We start from the raw sequence: 22,403 nt of genomic DNA on the forward strand, positions 1-22,403 counted from the left end.
GCAACCTTTGCCTCCCAGGTTCAAGCGATTCTCCTGCCTCAGCCTCCCAAATAGGTGAGATTACAGGCATGTGCCACCACACCCGGCTAACTTTGTATTTTTAGTAAACATGGGGTTTCTCCATGTTGGTCAGGCTGGTCTCAGACTCCCAATCTCAGGTGATCCACTTGCCTTGGCCTCCCAGAGTGCTGGGATTACAGGCATGAGCTATTGTGCCTGGCCTACAATATGTATTTTATAAGGACTATGAACTAGGAATATTTTATTGTCGAATGTGATCATATTTACAAAGACAAATATTTCATGAAGGAATATTATCATACCAAGATTTTATTGACTTAATTGCTTATTTTCTACTTATCTGAGAAGATACCAGTAACATCCTGCACCAGCAGCATTTGATGAGAACACTAACGCAATACTGTCAACCAATCACATCACAACCAGATACAACCAGAAAAGGCAGAGTTGTTACATTTCTTATTCAGTTTTTCAAAATAAGCTCTTTAAATTAAAATGCCAAGCTACTTAGGTCTAACTATAGAATGCTAGTCTTTGTTAAGATTTTCCCAAGGGCCATTTTGGGGAAGTAGCATGTTTTATTATAAACTGCTGGCAACTAAGTAGAAGAGACTATATTCTTGGTCAGTGAATATAGTTTATCTTCTCTGCCTTGCTTTTTGGTGACAATCATTGACCTACATCCCCTCTACCAAGTGGTAAGCAGATGAAAGTCAAGATTATTTGAAGAGACATGGTAAAGTTGTCTAAAAATATTAGTTCTGACCATACAACAAAGTCACAGTTTTGAAAAACACTGCTATAAATACTTTTAGGTCATGTTACAATTACTCCCCATAGTAAAAAGCAGCACATGAAAGAAAACAAGAATATAATTTGTGACATGTTTCTTCTAAATTCCAATCTAAGAAGCCTCCTTGCATATCTCATTACAGACCTGAATTTCACAACTATGAGCAGATAGTTTCCATTCTACAAACAGCACCAATTACTAGTTGTTACATGAAACAGAAAAATTTAAGAATCTAACAGAGAAGGGTAGTCGACTTCAAATTCTTTGTTTTCTTCCAAAATTCCTTAAAACTGCAGTACGTGAATTTTTCAAAAGTAAAATCCATAAAGTCAAGGAGACTAGAAAAGCTGACAGGAAATGAGATGACAGACATCTACATTTTGACAGCTGGAAGGCAAATAAACAAGTGGTGACATTTCTTAGGAGCCAAGAGAAAGCTAACAGCTAACTGCAGGCAAGGAAGCAACAAGAAGCAGGGGCTTAGGATGCGGAGGTATCAGATAGCCTCGGCTCAATGTGTGTGACTAGGTTACAGATAGAAACACCTTGCGGAAGGATCTGTCACCTCCCTGCAAAAAATGCTTGTGTGCACTCATAAGACAGACTAGAAAATTGAGAGAAAAGGGTTTTACTGAAAAGTTTTCACTGAGGGGTTCTAAAGTATCTGCCTTGATGTGTTCACATGGACCAATGTACAGACCTTTCATTCCTGATGAAAAATAAACTGAGTTGAAGTAGCTCATGCCATCTGAGAAATAACGTAAATAAACAGAGGGAAAACACAACTAACTTCTAAAACTCAATTGAAATGAAATGAATCTGTCTGTCTCTGTGTATGTAGTGAGTATGGACCAAAATATGTTTATTTCTATTGCTCAGCAGCAAAGCTGAAAATAGCAAACAGTTTTCAGATCAAAAGAATGTCTCATCCTATGTGGGTTTTACCTGGTTGGAGCTTACTGGGATGATGCTGTGTTCCGGCTCCAGATAGGGGAGGTGGGCTTACCCCTGCAGGCCCAGCACCCTGGGTTGGGCTCACACTGGTTAGAGTCCCCGTAGGCAATGGCTGACCTCTCTTTAATAGCTGCTTCTGTTCTTGCTGGCGGAAGCGTGGAGGCACCTCGCGAGGCAGGTAACGGGATGCAGCTGGCTGCTGGCCACTGGCAGATGCACGTTTGCCATTGTTGCTGCTGGAGATAGTGCTGGTGGAAGTACTGGTACTGGTACCGGCAGGCTGGGGCTGGCTTGAACAGGTCTTAGTAGGTTCTGGCACTAAAATGAATAAAGGGCAAAAGAACCCAAAACTTTAGTTAGACCCCCTTAAAACCCAACTCAAACCAAGGAAACCATAACCAGAACCTGAGGGAAAAAATGACAATGTAGTGCTTTGGAAACAGAACTGGAGCAAAGTCTAGACTTCCAAGTCTGAGATCTAGTTTTGCTACACACAAACTGATCTTGAGAGTTTCATCCAGTTATTCTTCGGCCTTGGTTTCCTCATCTGTAAAATCAAGGTGATACAGTGAGACTGGAGCAGCAGTTCTCATACTTGGTTTGCATCACAATCACCTAGAGGGCTATCAGAGCCCAGACACCTGGTATCCACCTCCAGACTTTCTGATTCAGTATCAAAGAGCAAGGAGAAACTGGCAATTTGCATTTCTTTTTCTCTCTTTCTCTCTCTCTCTCTTTCGTTTGACAAGGCGTTCTCACTCTGTCACCAAGGCTGGATTGCAGTGTGGTGCCATCTTGGCTCACTGCAACCTCTGCCTTCCAGGTTCAAGTGATTCTTCTGCCTCAGCCTCCGGAGTAGCTGAGATTACAGGCAAAGGCTACCACGGCCTGGCTAATTTTTGTAGTTTTAGTAGAGATGGGGTTTCACCATGTTGGCCAGGCTGGTTTCGAACTCCTGAGCTCAAGTGATCCATCTGCCTCAGCTTCCCAAAGTGCTGGGATTACAGGCTGAGCCACCATGCCTGGCCAGAATTTGCATTTCTGACAGTTACTGAAACAATGCTGATGCTGCTGGGTCCGGCACCTCCCTATGAGAACCACTGCCCTTGCTCAATATTTATAAAATTGAAGGAGGTGGACACACCGAAGACTTCGGGTGTCCATTAATTTACACGTATTTTTAACTCTGATAATACATAAAATATATATTGGTGCATTCTGGGTTATATGAATAACTAAAGCTAAATAATGACGTTTTAGTCAACAACTGACTTCATCTATGACAGTGGTCCCGTAAGATTATAATGGAACTGAAAAATTCCTATTGTCTAGTGACACGGCCGTTATCATGTCGTAGTACAACACATTACTCATGTGTTTGTTTTGATGCTGGTGGTAACAAACCTACCATGCTGCCAGTCATATAAAAAGTTTAGGGGCCGGGCGCGGTGGCTCACGCCTGTAATCCCAGCACTTTGGGAGGCCGAGGCAGGTGAATCACGAGGTCAATAGATCGAGACCATCCTGGTCAACATGGTGAAACCCCGTCTCTACTAATACAAAAAATTAGCTGGGCATGGTGGCGCGTGCCTGTAATCCCAGCTACTCAGGAGGCTGAAGCAGGAGAATTGCCTGAACCCAGGAGGCGGAGCTGGCGGTGAGCCGAGATCGCGCCATTGCACTCCAGCCTGGGTAACGAGCGAAACTCCGTCTCAAAAAAAAAAAAAAAAAAAAAAAAAAAAGTTTAGGGAGGCCAAGGTGGGCAGATCACCTGAGGTCAGGAGTTTTGAGACCAGCCTGGCTAAAATGGCGAAACCTCATCTCTACTAAAAATATTAAATAAAAAAAATTAGCCAGGTGTGGTGGCAAGTGCCTGCAATCCCAGCTATTCAGGAGGCGGAGGCAGGAGAATCACTTGAACCTGGGAGGTAGAGGTTGCAAGGAGCCAAGATTGAGCCACTGCACTCCAGCCTGGGTGACAGAGCAAGACTCTGTCTGGAAAAAAAAAAAAAAAAAAAAAAAAAGGTCTGGCACATACATTATATACAGTAGCACATAAAGCTTCATCATCATAACTGTATTACTGGTTTATGTATTTTTGATGATTTTTGTTATTAGAGTGTACTGCTTGCACTTAACAAAACAGTTAACTGTAAAACAGCCTAAGGCAGGTCCTTCAGGAGCTATCCAGAAGTCACTGTCATCACAGGAGATGAAAGCTCCGGGCATGTTATCTTCCAGTGGGACAAGATGTGGAGGTGAAGACAGTGATACTATGATCCTGGCCCCATGCAGGCCTCAGCTCATGTGTGTGTTTGTGTCTCAGTTTTCAAGAGAGCTTACAGAATAAAGATATAAAGAAAGGAAAATATTTTTGTTCAGCTGTACAATGTGCCTTTTAAGTGTTATTATAAGAGTGAAAAATCTTTAAAAAATTAAAAAGTTTATAAAATAAAAAGTTATAGAAAGCTAAGCTTATTACTGAAAAAAAGTTTTACAAAAGTAAGTTTAGTGTGGCTGAAGTATATGGTAATGTCCTCGGCCTTCACATTCACTTACCACTCACTGACTCCTCAGAGCAGCTTCAGTCCTGCAAGCTCCATTTACAGTTAAGTGCCCTACACAGGTTACCTTTTAAAAAGGTATCCTTCTTTATACTGGCTGGGTGCGGTAGCTCACGCCTGTAATCCCAGCACTTTGGGAGGCTGAGGCAGGCAGATCACGAGGTCAGGAGATCAAGACCATCCTGGCCAACATCGTGAAACCCTGTCTCTACTAAAAATACAAAAAAAAAATTAGCTGGACATTGTGGTGTGCGCCTGTAGTGGTAGCTACTTGGGAGGCTGAGGCAAGGGAATTGCTTGAACCCAGGCAGTGGAGGTTGCAGTGAACCGAGATCACGCCGCTGCACTCCAGCTGGGCGACACAGCAAGACTCCATCTCAAAAAAAAAAAAATTCTTTATATTTTTACTGTCCCTTTTCTATGTTTAGATAACATAAATACTTGCCATTGTGTGGCGACTACCTTGAGTATTCAGTATAGTAACGTACCGTAGAGGCTTGCAGCCCAGGAGCCTAGGTTCTGTCACATGCCGTAGGTGAGCAGCAACCTATACCATCCTTTGTGTACACACACTCTATGATCATATAATGACAAAAGAGCCTAACGATGCATTTCTCAGAATGTATCTCTGCTGTCAAGCAAGGTATTACCGTACTACTGAATTTCAGTGTGGTTTGGCATCTGTAGCTCTGCCACACTCTGCCACAGATTTACTGGGAAACAATGCAGTTGGGCCTACTGTGTGAATAATGAATTTGCATTAAGTGAAGGTCCAAAATCACATTAGAGTAAGTTGCATAAACAAAGATTTCATAGGCATTTAAATTTTAAAAAGGAGCAGAAGAGTTGAGTGACAACCTAATAACAGGGTTTACTAATAAGCATGCCGAATGCAAATTTGAGTAGTAATGCACGCCGACACGTAAAGTGCAAAAGAATCTGCGCCTCAATAGCCAATCTCACCTCATCTTGTACACAAAACATCATTATCCAGGACATTCATCTTGTTATTTTAAAAAACTTTTGGTTTTCTACTCAATTTGTAAACATCGCTGGTTTGATAGCTCAGTAAAAGCTATGTACAAAATGAGTTTATACCAAGTTCTGTGCATACCTTTTATGTAGAAGAAATATTACAAAAATATTTTAAGTCAACACTGGGGGGTGGTTCGTGATATGGTACCGCTTTCCTTTACATTACTGGTTCCAGTCTACCTGCACTATTTGTCTCTCAACACAGACTTGGCCATCTAATGTGAACACTACACTGTCTACACTGCCAGTATCCTCCAGGTCTTTGCCTCACTGTCTGTCTGTCACCAGTGCCTGGCACATCTTCAGTCCAGGATGAACCCATTGTCTACCCTCCCTACTTCCTGACTCAGATTGCTAAGTATCTCTCAAGAAAATCATGTGACCATTCAATTTGGTACCATCCGAATGTATGGTCCCTAGCCTCAGAACGCCCTCACTGCTTCCTGTCACTCCTGCAGCTTCCTGGGCCTGCCTTGTTCCAGTGCTGTCAACAATTCATTTAAAGATCCTCCACTCCTGAGCTGCTAATGCCTTTACCTCCCTGTTCCTACTTCTCCCCATCCCCAGAAAATGAACTTGACTACTCTACAAAAGAAATAAAAGCTGTCAAGTAAAAACTTCAAGTTTCTGTCACTACAGATATGTAAGTGTCACCCTGTTCTTTGTCCCGCATCTGCTACTCCTGTCTAAGGCTGATACTGTATTCCATCCACTCGAAGACGCACATCCCTTCCTATGTTCCCATCACTTACGCTGGGATGTATTCTTTTGGGTAAAATAAATGGTTTTTCAACTTAAAAAATAAATATTTACTATCTGGCCCTTTACAGGAAAAGGGCCAGATATAGGGAACAGAAACCACTTGTAATATTAGACTGTCAGATACAGAAACCTTCTAGAGGAAAAATCCTGGAAATGTATCCCAAAGTCTTGTGTAGGTGTTGTTTTAATTAAAAAAAAATTATGAATAAATAGGCCAGGTGTGGTGGCTCATGCCTGTAATCCCAGCACTCTGGGAGGCCAAAGCAGGCAAAACACTTGAGAAGTTCGAGACCAGCCTGGCCAACATGGTGAAACCCCATCTCTACTAAAGATACAAAAATTAGCTGGGCATGGTGGCAGGCATCTGTAATTCCAGCTACTCAGGAGGCTGAGGCAGACTTGAATCCTAGAGGCAGAGGTTGCAGTGAGCCGAGATTGTGCTACTGCACTCCAGCCTGGGTGACAGAGTGAGACTCCATCTCAAAAAAAAAAATAAATAAATAAATACATACATAAAATAACCTATGTCATGTCTCCTCTCCAATTGTGAGAAAAATCATTTTTATGATTACTGAATAAAAAATTAAAATGATGCTATTAATCAAGAAAAAACAGGAACATAAGAAGTTTAGAGAAATGGGATTACTCTTAGAAACGCAGGTGCTTTAACTAACTATACAACAGCCTTGAGCTACAAGCCCAACAGGATCAGTGAATGAGTACACATACATCAGGCTTGTCTGAATGTGCTGCCCACGCCCATCCTGTGTCCCTCAGAGACTCCTTTGGCTGTGCTGGTCCTCTCACTGCTAGCGGACTGCAAGTCCTTGTACTGGTTCTCCAGTCCTGGACTCTCCGGAGAGGCTGTCCATGCTCACCATTTTGAACATCATTTCTGTGCTACTGATGCCTGAGTACTGTCCCAGTGTTGACCTTTCAGCCTCCTTCTTCAGCTGCCTACTCGACAGTGCTGCCTGAAGGAAGCTTTCTTTCATACTGAACACATCCAAAAGTCAAACAAGAATTTCCTGGTCTGAATCCAGGACCATGCTGGTTGCTGTAGGAAGGTACTGGATCACTTAGGTTTCTCACCTAAGTGAATTAACAATCAACTGGGGAAATAAGACACAAAGAGTATTTAAAGCTTATGCAATTGACTGGAAATCTCGGACAGGTAGTAGAGAGGAAGAATGACCATGTGCTGCCCAGTATAGTAGCCACTGGCCAAGTGTGGCTGTTGTGACTTGATGTCTACATTGAGATGTGATTATGCTGGATTATAGAGGCTTAGTACCAAAAAAAAATAAAAAATAAAAAAAAAGAGAGAGAAATACCTCATTAACAATTTTTCTGTTTTCACATTGAAGTGGTGATATTTTGGATACATCAAGCTAAACATACATTATCAAAAGTAATCCACCTGTTACTTTTTAAGTGATGTAATTAGGCTATTTAAAATGATTTACACGGCTCACATTTGTGGCTTGCATTATTTCTATGGAATGGTGCTCGTCTAGAAATGGCACTGTACTCTTGAAAAAGATAAAGTTTAAGCTAGGTTCTCAGAAGCTGTTAAATTTAAATAATTACCTGTTTTCATAAAGACTGAAAGTGAAACAAAGACTGAGAAACTAGAAGCTGTGACAGCTCACAAGCTTTTTCAGGTGGAAGATTTTCCCTCACAACTATTTACTCTACACTAAAGTACTAGCACATTATTTCACAAATAGAAAACAGTGCCACTAAGCACTTACTTATTAATGTAAAGACCAAGGGCCCTGGAGTGTAACGCAAGCATGGCGCTCTCAGTTTACCCACATGCTTGTTCTCACAGTGGTATTTCCACCTTGCAACACTAATGCTATGGCTGGTAGTCTACGGGTCATCCTGGACCCTAAGAAAAGGGAAAAGAAGCCTCACTTGGCAAAGCAACAGACAGAAGGAATGGGGAATTCTGACCCAGTTGAGCCATACCGCTGGGTCTCTTTTATGTTATGTAGTGATAAACCTTCTGTGACTTAAGCCAGTACTTTTTGGATCTTTGAATCAAGAAGTCACCTAACAATCTCAAATGGTAAGTGGAGGATCTCAAATGTGGATCTATTCTTATTACACAGATAAATTAAATGGGCAATTTTTGCCTAGCCATACTCTTTTCAGATCATTTATGAATCTATTACTGTCCAAAAAACCAGGGTATCAAAGCAATCTTGACAGTTCCCTTCTTCAGAAAGACCGGACTCTAGGGCCACACCTTGAAGACAAGGGCTCACGTAGGAACCTATCCTTCTACACACCAGTGTTCTCATGCAGCGAGGGAATACAGGAAGGGAATGGGAACTTGAGCTTCTTTATGATTTTCAACAAATCATCTGTTTAAGAAAAATTAAGATAGCAACCATTTAATAACTACATATTTAATTAAAAAAAACTTTCAGCAAGCTGGAAATTTTGGTTACTCTGTGCCTAGTAAGCTTCTGCCTTTTGTTTTTTAATTGAGGGCGACATCTGCTGGTGAAAAGGTAGATGATAACTCTTTACATAAGAAAGCAACAGTCTTTTATAACAATTTTCTTTCCAAGAAATAATTTTCTGCTTTCGGCTAAAATTTTTAGGTAGTTTTATCATAACAGGGCCAAATAGATAGATTCCCACATTTTGCTTTCCCTAAAGCCACAGGCTACAGTATGGATACGAAGTTCAGACTACTGTACCTTTAGATTTTGGAGAACTTTATCTTGAAGAAGCTCCTTTTCAGACTTTTCTACACTGTCATCTCTAGGAGACCAAGGGAGAAGGAACTTGCCTTGCTAACCCAGCCTCCTTAGCCTCCAGTCTACCCTTGCTAGGCTCTGCGCCTTTTCAAGTCCTGGCTGCAACCCATTTTCTCTGCTTCTTTCCTAGCCATTTTAGTTGGCTTGTCTCATCACGCTCAGTCACTTCAATATTGCCATCTGTAACGGCGGAGGCCCCCAACCTTCCTTCCTATCCATACTTCTGTATCATCCCAACCTTCAGTCATTTCCAGACCGCCTGACACTGCCACACGCAGTCTCAGAAACAGCAACATGCTCTGTGACCTACTAACGCTAGCATAAGCGCCCACTGCCACCAAGAATTCCTCTTACTAACCTGACACAGACTGCCAAAACTCCCCTCTTGTCATTGCTTAACATTTTTCCTGCACTCTGGAATTTTGATGCCATCCAGCTTCTCTTAATCTATGGCCTGGATTTGTAGTTTATAGAGACAGAAGGTACTCATGCATTCAACAAATACAGAGGTTTTCTATAGCTCAGCCTCTTCTAGGCTGGGGCTGCATCAAAGAAAAAAAAAGAGATTCCTGGCCCTGTGGAGCTCACATCTCAGCAGAGAAAAAAGGTCAACAATAAACATGATGTATAAGTAAGAAACATGGTTCGTCAGGTGTTAAGTGCTGCAAAAAAAGGAAAGCACGGTCAATAAGGGCTCAAACTCCTTCTTTTCCCATGCAATGTGCCTATCATTTGCTCCACCCCCCAACACATGTCAGTATCCTCACCAATCCTCCCGTTATTTAGAAAATACTTAATGGGTTCCTATTCTGTGCCAGGCACTGTGAATACTGAGTAATAGAAAAAGATATGGTTCCTGTCCTTATAGTTTATCATATAGTAAAAGAGACATTATCTTTAAAATGATTCCACAAATATAAACTTACACATTGTTGTACGCATGATGAAAGGAACAGTGGGACAAGAGGACCTAATTTAGGGATTCAGAAAGCTCCTTTGAGAAAGTGACAATTAAGCTGAGCCTGGAAAACTGTGTCAGGCTTATTGAGGTATCTCATGTCTACAAACTTACTCCTACCAGCCTAGACAGTGCATGGGAAGTTCCCGAAATGAAAAAGAGCTTCTTGCCTTTAGGGGCTGAAGCCTAGCAGGGTTGTTTCACAGGAGGCTGGAGAGAGTGGCAGAGACCCTGGAAGGATTTTGGATGGTATCACTTGACCTGCAGCTGGGAGAACACTGGGTGGTTCCATGGATGGATACTTCTCAGTGTCGAGGTCTCTGAGCCCCTGGGCAGGCTCTGGAGCCAAGCGGTTGGGAGAGGAGACAGCACAGCAGCGGTGCCCTCCTTGTTCAGCTCTGCCACCTGAGCAGGAACACAACTTGGGAAAAGAAGTTCCCTATCGATCCACCTTATAGTCCTCACCCGGGAATGAACAGAGCAGGGGAGCATGGGGTGTCAGCATGCTGAGGTGTTTCTATCTTATTCCATCATCCAAGTCATACTACCAAGAAAGTCTTTTCTTTAAAAATTTATTTAGAAATATAAGACATTTTAAAAAAGGCATAAAGACCAAATAATCAACAAATCTCCATGGAGCCAATCTCCAGCTTAAGAAATAAAATGTCCTCATTCCACCAAAGCCCCACCTATCTTTCCTTCCCTGACTGTATATTCCACCTTCCCCCTGGCAGAGATCATCGCCATTAAGAATTAGGCGTTTATCAATTCCATACACCTCTCCTGAGAGGTAATGCAGTGGCTAAGAGTACAGACTTGGGGTTGAAACCTCAGCTCTGCCACTTCCTTGCTGGGGATCCTAGGTAAGTTACTTAGCTTCTCCATCCCTCAGTCGTGCCATCCATTTTGTGCGGGCAAGGAAGGGAGAAAGAGAGCTTAGAATCCCTTACTGAGTTCCTTGAGGACTGAATGTTAATCTATGTAAAGAACAGTTTAGAACAGTGACTGCACTTAGTACACAGTAAGTGTTTATATTGTAATAATCCTCCTCCTCTCAGAAGCAATAGAAGCCACAGAAGTGTCTTTGTTAAATTATCATGTTAAAGGAGGAATCACAGAGAATAACCTAAAGAAGGGAAGGAGGAAGGCAGAGACTGCACTAATTTAGAAGAGATAATGACAGCTGTACTCAGGAATGGACGATTAGATCTTAGTCTGGTTCTAAACCTCCCCACTTAATTTGGTTCTCATATCTCCAAGTTTGGAAAGTGTTAGGTGCTAGATGAATGTTAATGAACAGCCATCCTATTATTTTTAAAATGTTTACAAAGCAAGGAGTCAAAGTGGTCTCTCCCACCCACCACCACAGGCACACCTGATACAGGACTGACAAGCCTGGCACACAGTTTACGCAGCCTCCCGGCAAGGACAACTGAGGCTAGGGATCCGCTCCCCCAACTACATGCAGGTGCATGTGACCTGGTGGGTACTGGCCGTGGGTGCCTGTGAGATGGTGGAAGTTTCTGCACAGGAGCCACATTCCCAATCGCTCCTTTGTGGCTGTGACAGACAGCGTTAGTGCCGCTTCCCTGACCCCTCGTCTGCGGCAGTGGCACTGTGCTCTGGAATCAAGAGAGCCAATGGGGCCTCCCAATTCTTCCTGGAGGTAGCAACTCTTCAGGGAACTCTTTGGGGAATCATTTCTGAAGGCCCAGCCCGGAGTTTACTCCCCTACAGCCCTTTCAGTGATTTTATATGCACCCAATGCCCCATATTTTAAATCCATTTCTGCTTCTAATAGCTAAAATAGTTTCTATGTTCTTCAGTCAAAATCTGGTTAAGAGCATAGACTTTTTTTAAGCAAGAAGTTTTACTTATTTATTGAGATAGAGTCTTGCTCTGTTGCCCAGGCTGGAGTGCAATGGCATGATCTCGGCTCACTGCAACCTCCACTTCCTGGGTTCAAGTGATTCTCCTGCCTTGGCCTCCCGAGTATCTGAGATTACAGGCACCCGCCACCATGCCCAGCTAATTTTTGTATTTCTAGTAGAGATGGGGTTTTGCCATGTTGGCCAGGCTGGTCTGGAACTCCTGACTTCAGGTGATCTGCCCGCCTCAGTTTCCCAAAGTCCTGGGATTATAGGCATGAGCCACTATGCCCGGCCCAAGTAGTACATTTAAATCTCCCATCTACCTAGACGATATCACAGTATGTGGTATCAGCTAGGTATATCACTGTTTCCTTATAATGGCATTTACTGTTAAAAGGACCCTCAATTAGAATCCCGTGGGCTGCCACCATTAGCCTAAAGTATAATGATAAGTAGGTGTGAAATGGATGAGAGCAGTGTATTTGAAAAGTAACATTTTATAGGCAAATGCTAACTGGAGGGACATTTTAACACATCATTCTGAAATGTGGATGCACCTTAAAATTGGTGTATAAATGTAACATGGTTTCTTCACTCATGCTCCACCTCTGTCAACAGGGTGTTACTGAATTGATGATATGCCCTATGATTGATGTCATCTCAGAACTTAAGAAACAAGCTTTTGTAACAAGATAAAGCATAGAACTTCTCTTATGCACGGACACCACACAATTAAAAAAACGGTAAAAAATCAAGCAGTAATTCTAGTCATTTCAGTATATATACTCAAAGATTCAATATTTCTTCACATTTTAAATTTAAATTTACTCAAATATAAGCTTGTTTGCAAATGTGAGTATGTAATTGAACTATTCTCTTGTGCCAGGACAACCAGTGATTCCAAGGAATACTTTTGTTATTACCATTTCTTCTGCAGCCTATCCAGCAGCAAACATGATGGCAAGAAGTTGCCTTAGAACCATGAGATGCAAGCGGAAGACAGCTCTGAGCGCAGAGGGCCCATCTGCTCTGCTCATCAGCAGTCCCAGAGGGACACAAAGCGGTGCCTTCTGTTTGTTCAGTGGATGCTTCTGGCTGATCTATCACCGTGGCAACGTGTGGAGCCCAACTCAAAATGAGCACAGACTCATTAACTACAAACTACATTAACTTAGTGTCTGTTGCTAATGAGAAATGCCGTTCAGAGGTATTTTCTATTCTAACATATTACAGTTACCTCTCTAAAAGGCATTAAATTAAATGCCACTCTCAATACATCGCAAACTAGATAACATAAATGTTAAAAGAAAGTAAAATTATTTTAATAATGACTACTAACAGTAAGAATCATTTCATTAAAAGGCTACTTTGTTTTGGCCCTTGGATACTCCGGCTATAAAAAAATGTACTATTTATCATATATGCAAGTATATCTAAGTTCTTTTTAAATAATAGGCTTATTTACAAGATCAAGTTAGAAAATGTTGATAACAGCGTATGTTAAAGCTGAGTCATGAAGACGTCATTAACGCATACAGTCTCTTGTATAACCTTCTCATACATAACATCGATCATAGCAATCCCTAAGTAAGGCAACACAGTGGACAAAACATGACGGGCAAAGCGAGTCCACTGGGTACAGAGCTTGTCAGTTTCCCTTAACTTCTTCTGACCACATCTCTTTTCATGCTAAATCATCCTGAACTGAGTAAGCTCTCAGAACAAACGGCAAATCCTAAATCTCATGAAACACAGAAGATTTAAGTGGAATTATGTCTCAAACGTGTTCTCCCAGGACTGATAAATTGTGAAACAGCAGTAATCCTAGGATATTTTCCCTCTGAAAGTGCAGAATCCTACAATCTGCCAGAAGAGGGAGCCAAAGTTAAATTACTCCAACATTTAGTAAGCCAAGGCTGGTGCAGGAGGAGAAACATTGGCCATATTTCAAATTGATTTGGAAAAGTCTTCTTATTCTCTTAGGCAAAAGAGCACAACTCCTCTTCAATGTCTCGCATAGTGGACTAATCCCCATCTCTCGCTTTGGCCTCACCTCACACCCTGCTATTTCACAGCTTCCTGTTTGTTTAGTTTGTGGAAAATGCCATACTCCATCCGGCCACAGCGTCTTTACAAATGCTGTTCCCTCTCTATGTAGGAGTGCTCCCTGGCGTATCTGGGTCCTGTCCACCCTTCAGATTCAATTCAGCATTACCCAGGGATGCCTTCCACAATTTCTGACAAGTTCAGGCTCCTTTGTTTATGCTGTCACACAGTCACCATCCCAGTTAGTAAAGGACACATGTATCAGCTGTGGTTGACATTTATGTCTATTCCTCATAAGTCTCAGCTCCATGAGAGTGGGGAAGTTATCTCTATTTTATCATTTTCTTCCCACAGCTGTCAGCACAGTACCAAGCAAATAATAGGTGCTCAATAAATATCTGCTGGATCAAATAATTAGCCCAGTTAGTTTCTAAGTTCTGCCCATTCTATCAGTCATCACTACCCTTAGCTACCCACCACTTAGTCAGTGGAGTCTGACTATGCACTGGTCTAACTGCACCTGATGCCTCCAAGCCCTCTCTCCTCCTCTGTTTAATTCATCTTCAATTCTGCATGTTCTGTGATCTTTCTAAAGTACAAATCTCATGATGTCACTCTCCCACTTAAAACACTCCAATGGCTCCCCATCTGCTCTAGAAGATCATTTAAAGTCCTTAAGAAGGTATTCAAGGACTCTATGAGCTGGCTTTGCACCTTCCACCTCTCTCAAGAGTTGAAAAAAAGTTTCAACTCTTTTTTGGGTAGAATAGCTTGGTAAGAGTGCTCGGTTTTAATGACCTGATGGATGGGTTTAAGATGACTGGGATAAGGCAACCCCTCCTTGTCCTTGTTTTCATAGCAAACTTAGGGCACAAGTGGGAGTGGCCCAGCTCCAGTACACACTAACCTCATTCGTACCAGTATTTTCCTTTCCCAATTCTCTCACGTTCTTTTAAAAACAGGTTATCTTTTCTTACAGAGATACAAATATTTGATGACAAGATGACCAAACCTAAATCCTTTCAGGTAGAAGGTGTGAGATAAATAAATCACAACCAACTTCACTGACCATCTGCTGGGTCCTCACTGCAGCAGCCACCACCTCACTCAGCAGCTCCTCTGCTGCCAACTTTCTAAAATTTATTTCCGTACTTTCCTTAGAGCGCGACTTCTCATACCTGGAAGCACGGGCTCTCTCCCAGCCACTGGCCATGAAGTGTATATGCTACTGATACCCGGCTGAGATAAAGAAGTTAAAATGTCCAGAACATTTTATTGCATTCATTTGCATATACATATATTTGCTTATCTGCCTGGCTCTTCCTACTAAAATATCTCTTGAGAACAGGGAACTTTTTTAAAAAAAAAACTTATTTTAGGTTCAGGGTACATATGAAGGTTTGTTACACAGGTAAACTCATGTCAAGGGGGTCTGATGTAGACTATTTCATCACCCAGTGCCCAACAGTGATCTTTTCTGCTCCTCTCCCTCCTCTCACCCTCTCATCTCAAGCAGACCCCAGTATCTGTGGTTTACCTTCTTTAAGAACAGGGAACTGATCTCTGCCATCTAACAGGTATTTATTAACTGTTTGTTAAGTTAATTAATAAATTAGCCATCTCTAGGTAGCAAAACGTGACTTGTGACTAATATTTAGTTCATTTATTAATGTAATCTTTAGTTATAGCTAAAAGCTAGATAAAATGTGATTCTATTTGCAAGGGCACATTTTCTGATATTACTATTTACAAGTAACTACACACACAGAAAGGAAATGATTGAGGCATGTAGACCACTAAGCTGTAGTGATGAGTCTTTCTGCCCAACTCTAGAGGCCAATTTAGTATGAGAAACCAATCTGGAAAAAGAAAATAAGTAACAATGAAAAATGGGCAAAAGACTTGAAAAGATACTTCACTAAGGGAGATATACAAATGACAAATAAGCACATGAAAATAAGGTGCAACATCATTAGTCATTAGGTTACTGCAAATTAACACTGTAATGAGATACCACTACATACCTATTAGAATGGCTAAAATTATGAAGATGATCATACCATGCATTGGTGAGGATGTAGAACTATAAAATAGTATCAACACACTGGGAAAGAGCTGTGCAATTTCTTGGAAAATGAAACATACACCTATCATACGATATAGCCATTTTAATATTATGCATTTATCTAAGATAAGTGAAAGCATATAGCCATATAAAGACTTGTACATAAATGTTCAAAGAAGCTTTACTCAATAGCACAAAACTAGAAAAATGCAAATGTCCATGAACAGGAGAAAGACCTGTGATACACAATGGAACGCTGCTCAGCAATAAGAGGGAATGAACTACTGATACACACTAGAGCGTGGAGGAATTCCAAAAGCAATACACGGAGTGAAAGAAGCCAGTGCACAGTGTATGAGTCCCTCAATACAATGTTCTAGAGTGGCAAAAAGCAGATCAGTGTTTGCCTAGAGACAGATGGGGGCAGGGTGGGGACAGAAGAGATGGATCAGAAAAGGTCACGAGAACACTTTCAGGGATGATGGATGCCATCTTGATCGTGGTGATGGTTTCATAGGTGAATACATGCCAACGCTTGTCTAATTGTTCTCTTAAAATATAATGTCAACAATAACTCAATAAAGCTGTTTTTAAAAAACACAGAAAAGAAACTGAGCTGGGTAAACAAATTGTTTCTTAGAAAGCAGATTGTCAGCATCCTTTAGAGTTATAAACTGTAACTCTGTCTAAACACAGAAACTGCCTTTCTGTTTAAGTTTTAGTCATGTGAAACAGAGATGTGAACGTTCACTTCATCTGAGACTCAGGAGAAGTGCCCTTGGGAGACGCCCCTGGAGCACAGCACGCCGCTTCTGATCGCTAGGCTCACTTCCTTTCTTGCATCATTTGATCAAGAACTTAAACGTTCAGGTACCTACTTAGAGGTTCTGGCAATACATTTTCACCCTTCCGAATTTACATATTTAAAAAATGTTTCATCTTAATACATTCTTTTGTTTCCATGGAAAAAAATTAATATTTACATTTCTCCCTTGGAATTTAACAGTAAAATAAACACTTTAAACATAAAGCAACATAGCTAAAGACATATCTAATATTTCAAAACCTAAAAGATGCCATCCCCTGAAGATACCTCATAGAATAAATTTCCTAGGAGTTTTTTTCAGCCTTATTTGAAAACACCTTAAGTTCCTTCCTAAAATTAATGATTCTACTGATAACAGATGCAGAACACCCATGTCTCCAGCTCCATTATGTGGTTGTAGAAAAAAAAATATGAAAAACATATATTTCTATGTGTGACTATAAAATTGGGAAGACATGCTATAAAACTCAATTCTCACTATTTTTCATTTTTGTTGATAGAAAACTTCATATGTTTCAAATGAGCCTAAGCACACTGCCAATACTTTGTGACTCTAAAACCCTCATCACTCAACCGAAAACTACTGGAAGACCATGGCTTCAACTGACTTACATTATAAATGAAAGCACCTAGAGGTTCTGTTTACAAATTACAAATTGAATGCATGGTAAAGTTTAATACCTCATTACAAAACTGAAACTATACTCTTTACAAACAGATTAGGATACTAATTAAATGTATGAATTTAGGCTGAACTGGTGGCTCACGCACTTTGGAAGGCCGAAGTCAGTGGATTGCTTGAGTGTGAGACCAACCTGGGCAACACAGCAAAACGCTGACTCTCTTAAAAAAAAAATACAAAAATTAGCCAGGCACTGTGGCATGCACCTGTAGTCTCAGTTACTTGGGAGGCTGAGGCAGGGGGATCACTTGAGCCTCGGAGGTGGTGGCTGCAGTGAGCTGTGTTCGTGCCACTACACTTCAGCCTGGGTTTACAGTATGAGACCCTCTCTTTCTCAAAAAACAAGTACAAATTTAAATGTATGTGACTTAAAAATCATAATCCATTAATGATATAAGGCATGAGCCATACTGGGTCATCAAGATACTCACTTTCATACACAGTAAGACTAACTTTGAGCTTTCTGTATGAAAATATCTACTTTATGAACTTAAAAAAATCTGGCTAAAACCAATAAATTAAATTTTCACATTTATGAGAATTATCATAATCAGTTAAAAAAGAACACACACACTCCTCACTCAATCCATGAAAACACCCAGAAAACAATACTGAAAACCTAGGCTCACAAGGTCATTACATCACAAAGTTACTATTACCAGTGCCTAAATTAATAGCAGTGTCAAAAATAAATAAAACTGATTACTCATTACGGTCACAAAACCCATGCCAGTCTGAAGTGACACTTGGACCCTAGTTACTCCACAGAGAGCTACAGTGCACAAGTTAACGGCAACAGGGTTCTATCGGATTCCCTTTTCCCCCAGTATGGGAGCATCTAGGGTCTCACTAAGGGTAACAGGTAATTGTGTTCAGCAGTCTCTTTCTTTGATCACCAACGCAAAGACAATATTCAGCAGAATTTACGAAGGACTAGTTTGTTTATGAATAGGCTTCTTCAGAGGTTTCCAAATTGCTTGGTGCAGCTCCTGGAAGGGATAGGGATCTGGGAGTGCTAACTGTGGGGAATAGTGGAGAGTCCCTATCAATATATATTTATGTATATGAATTCATAGAGAGATGTATTCAAGGATGGCTAACAAACTGTTAACGGGTAAATATCTCAGGATAGAGGGATTTCAAGTGAACTCTAATTTCTCTTTAGATAATGTCAAATTATTTTCAATGAGAATAAATAACTTTTGTTTTTCATCACAGGAGGCAAAAATAAGAAAAAGTTGAATACGACAGCAACCCAAGACTCTCTGAGACAATCAAGGAAAAGGCCTCCAGGTATACAAACATGCCCAGATTCCTTAGGCGTCCAGGACATCGACCCCACTGCAGGGTTTGTAGACTCAGAGGCATAGAGGAGAATCAAGGACAGGTCAAGAGGAAGAAACTGGTGAAAGCCAAAGTGAATCAACTATTAGAGTGAAAACCCCCAGGGCTGAATAAAAGTGTATCTCCTAGCTGCAGAGAAAATGTGGCTCCCATAATCACGTCAGGGTAGGATGGGGGTATGAATGTTGGCACCATAGTGTTTCACACAAATATACTCACTTGGCCTGAATTTTAAAAAGAAAATGACCCAAACAAAGACATCACAGGTTCGAATTTGAAAAGAGAGCCAGAAACAAAATTTCTGCTTAGTGATAATTTTACAAAGCAGACTTTCTAGAAATCTACTTTTCAAATTTGTGGAGGGAGCACAGGAAAGCATGCTACGTATTAGATTAAGCTGTTCAAAAAAGATATATTTCTAGTTAGCTTCAGTTCTGCATTAGTCTTTTAAATAAAAATTCATAGTTAAGGTGGGGCGCAGTGGCTCAGGCCTGTAATCCCAGCACTTTGGGAGGCTGAGGCGGGCGGATTACGAGGTCAAGAGATCAAGACCATGCTTGCCAACATGGTGAAACCCTGTCTCTACTAAAAAAAAAAAAAAAAAAAAAAAAACAGAGATTAGCTGGGTGTGGTGGCGTGTGCCTGTAGTCTTAGCTACTCAGGAGGCTGAGACAGGAGAATCGCTGGAACCCAGGAGGCAGAGGTTGCAGTGAGCCGAGACTGCGCCACTGGACTCCAGCCTGGCAACAGAGTGAGATTCTGTCTCAAAAATAAATAAATAAAAAAAAATAAAACTTCATAGTTCAAGTTCAATGGTTATAGCCAGATGCAAAAATCCTTTAAGTATAATTAATGCTCTAATGAAGACTTACCTATTAAAAATGGATTAGACTCATTAATATTCTCCAGGAGAAGGTAGAGGGGCATAATAGATGAGCATGGTATATATTCTAAAAAGTTCCTTGAAAATGTTTAAAACAAATCAAAACTGAAAGCATTTCTGTTATTAAGAAAATTAAGTCAGACATAATGCTAAATCTGGGGCACTGCTTTACTAATGCTGCTAGTTGAGTGGTGTGTAATATTGCAGAACAAGGGAATTTCTAATTGATTTGGTCTAGTTTGAGCGAATTATCAAAACCAAAATTACTCAAACTTCTTTCTACAATGTTAATTGATTCAGCATATCATACAATCTAATTTATAACTGTAGCCTCTCTCTTAAAAGCATCCAACTCTCAGACTCTCTCAAATTGCTAAACACTTTCCTATATTCAAACGACTCAGGCCCTGAGACTTCTGGGTGCTGCCTCATGGCAAATGTGGCCCCTGCCCTCATGGACACACAATCTGGAGCAGGGGAGAGTAGCCAAAATGCTAGAATGTTAGAAAAGCATAAATTTTATGTGTGAACACTAATACTAGTACTATAACATGTATCCATATGTACAGTCAGCCCAGGCTGTGTCACCCGACACAGTGTCCAGTCAGAAAGTTGGAACCAGTATTTCTCAGGCAGTGAATTTTGAGTTGAACTAGTAATAACGTAGAGTCTGAGAAAAACATAAACCTTGATGCTGCTAATATTCATCAATGAATTATCTAGCAGTACTGTTACATTATTTAGAATTCAAAAAGCATTTTTTGTTTAGAAAGACATTAGTTATTATTACAACCCATTTTAAGGCTAGTTACTAGTTACTGATAAACTGTACCCAAAGGAACAGTATTTTAGAGGACATAGGAGGAGAAGAGAAAAATCCAGTTGCATTTAGAGTCAGCAATGAAAATTCTCAACAGAGGCTGGGCACGGTGGTTCACAACTGTAATCCCAGCACTTTGGCAGGCCAAGAGGGGCAGATCATTTGAGGTCAGCAGTTCAAGACCAGCCTGGCCAGCATGGCAAAATCCAGTCTCTACTGAAAATACAAAAAATTAGCCAGCTGTGGTGGTGCAAGTCTGTAATCCAAGCTACTAGGGGGGCTGAGGCAGGAAAATCACATGAACCTGAGAGGCAGAGGTTTCAGTGAGCCGAGACTGCGCCACTGCACTCCAGCCTGGGTGACAGAGCAAGAATCTGTCTCAAAAAAAGAGAGAAATTTCTCATCAGAACAGTAATAGAAAACAATAGCTCCGAGTAAAGTGGCAGGACAATGTAATTCACAATCACTATTCAGTAGTAAGCAATTTGTTACTACTTGAGGAGAAAGCTACGACAAGGACAAAGAATATAACGAGTGCTGAATCAGACTGAAAAACCCAAAATGTTGAAAAAAGAAAAAAGACAGATGATCCAGAACAGATAATTCTGTATTTTGAAATGACAATTATTAGAAAGCATTGTTTCTCATTCAAGATCATATATTCAAATACGACTATGTACCATAACCCTTTTGGACCCTTCTGGAAAAGTATTATGTAAATTCAGAGTACTTCTGAGAGTATGAGAGAAAAATGTCTTTTTTGCTATGCTGTTTTTTAATATTCATTGAACATTAACTCCCTCTCTTCATGTGACTCTAGTCTAGAGGTTCGGAGACCTGGGCTCCCTCAAATCTTGTCTTTACCACTAACTGGTTCTTAACCAAGAACCAGCCTCTCAACTCATGGTAGATTATCTGAAAACAAATTCCTTTCCTGTTCAACTATGAAGTTCAAATGAGATAATATACATAACCTTGACTTTGAAAACTATAAAATGTCACACAAAAGTAGAGCATTAGCTGTGAAAGTACATGTGTCTACATGTACAGTTGTGTACATGTGATGGTCCAGTGGAAAATAAAAACTTCAGAACAGTTATAGCAAACCTTTTTACTGAGCACCAATTATATGCTAGGTACTGAGCCATTTTTCTGCATGATCTCGATTAGTCTTTTTTTTACATTTTATTTTTAATTGACAAATAATTGTATTGATTTAGTCTTTATAAAAGCTTTATGATGTAGGAGCCATTCACTACCTTTCTTATTTTAAATATGAGATACCTGAAGCCTAAAGAAATGAAGTAACTTGTCCCAAATTAAACAGAGCTAGTGTATGTGACTCCTGAGTGTGTGCTCTTAGCCACTGGAAAATAACTAAACATACATATATAACATGAAGAGGCCTGGAGTGTGGCTTTCAGTTCGTTTATTCTGAATCTCCAGCACATCACAGGATGCCTGAGTTACAGCAAGAAATGCGTGTTTCCACCAACACCTTTTATAATAAGCAGCAAATTCTGGACATGGAGGATAAAAAGAGAAATCTTTTACATATCAATAAGCAAAGAGGGAATCCAGAAAGAATATACCTTTTTTATTATAAAGGATAGCTGGCAAAGAGACATTGGAACCTTAAAAAAAAAAATGCAGATATCCTTTGGTTGTTCTTATTCAAACTCAATCAACTTTATCAGTTCAGTCCTGTTTGGTGGAAATGAACCAAAAGAAAATTTAAAAGCATTATTTGAAAAGCTAACGCAACATTTTTCAGGCGTTTTTAGATTAACCAAATGCCAGTGAGATGCAGATGTAAAACCAGTGATAAATGAGGAATTTCACAATGAATAATAAAAAGTAGTTTCAAAGGCAGGCTTAGATCATAAAAATTTTGATACTGCCATCAATGTACCCCCCTAAATATAAATAAACTTACCTTTGGTTTTTTGATCAGCAGCCTGAAAAAAAAAAAAAGAAAGAAAGAAAAGGAACTCTTTAGGAATAA

General features: G+C 40.5%; 1 protein-coding gene across 12 annotated transcripts in view; it reads right to left on the reverse strand.

Moving 5' to 3' along the window:
• TNRC6C (trinucleotide repeat containing adaptor 6C) overlaps window positions 1–22,403 on the reverse strand; it is a 139,148-nt gene that overhangs the window by 71,415 nt on the left and 45,330 nt on the right. For 11 of the 12 annotated variants that reach the window (XM_064369392.1, XM_064369393.1, XM_012453617.3 and 8 more), the window contains exons 3-4: window positions 22,335–22,356; window positions 1,760–2,086 (exon numbers count right to left, since the gene is read on the reverse strand). In XM_064369392.1, the coding sequence (XP_064225462.1) occupies window positions 1,760–2,086; window positions 22,335–22,356 (349 nt within the window). The remainder of the gene's footprint in view (window positions 1–1,759; window positions 2,087–22,334; window positions 22,357–22,403) is intronic. The other variant, XM_012453620.3, reaches the window with a different exon arrangement.

Source organism: Aotus nancymaae, unplaced genomic scaffold (assembly GCF_030222135.1).
Source record: "Aotus nancymaae isolate 86718 unplaced genomic scaffold, 86718_ANA_hifiasm-v0.15.2.pri h1tg000089l, whole genome shotgun sequence".
Lineage (NCBI taxonomy): Eukaryota > Metazoa > Chordata > Mammalia > Primates > Aotidae > Aotus > Aotus nancymaae.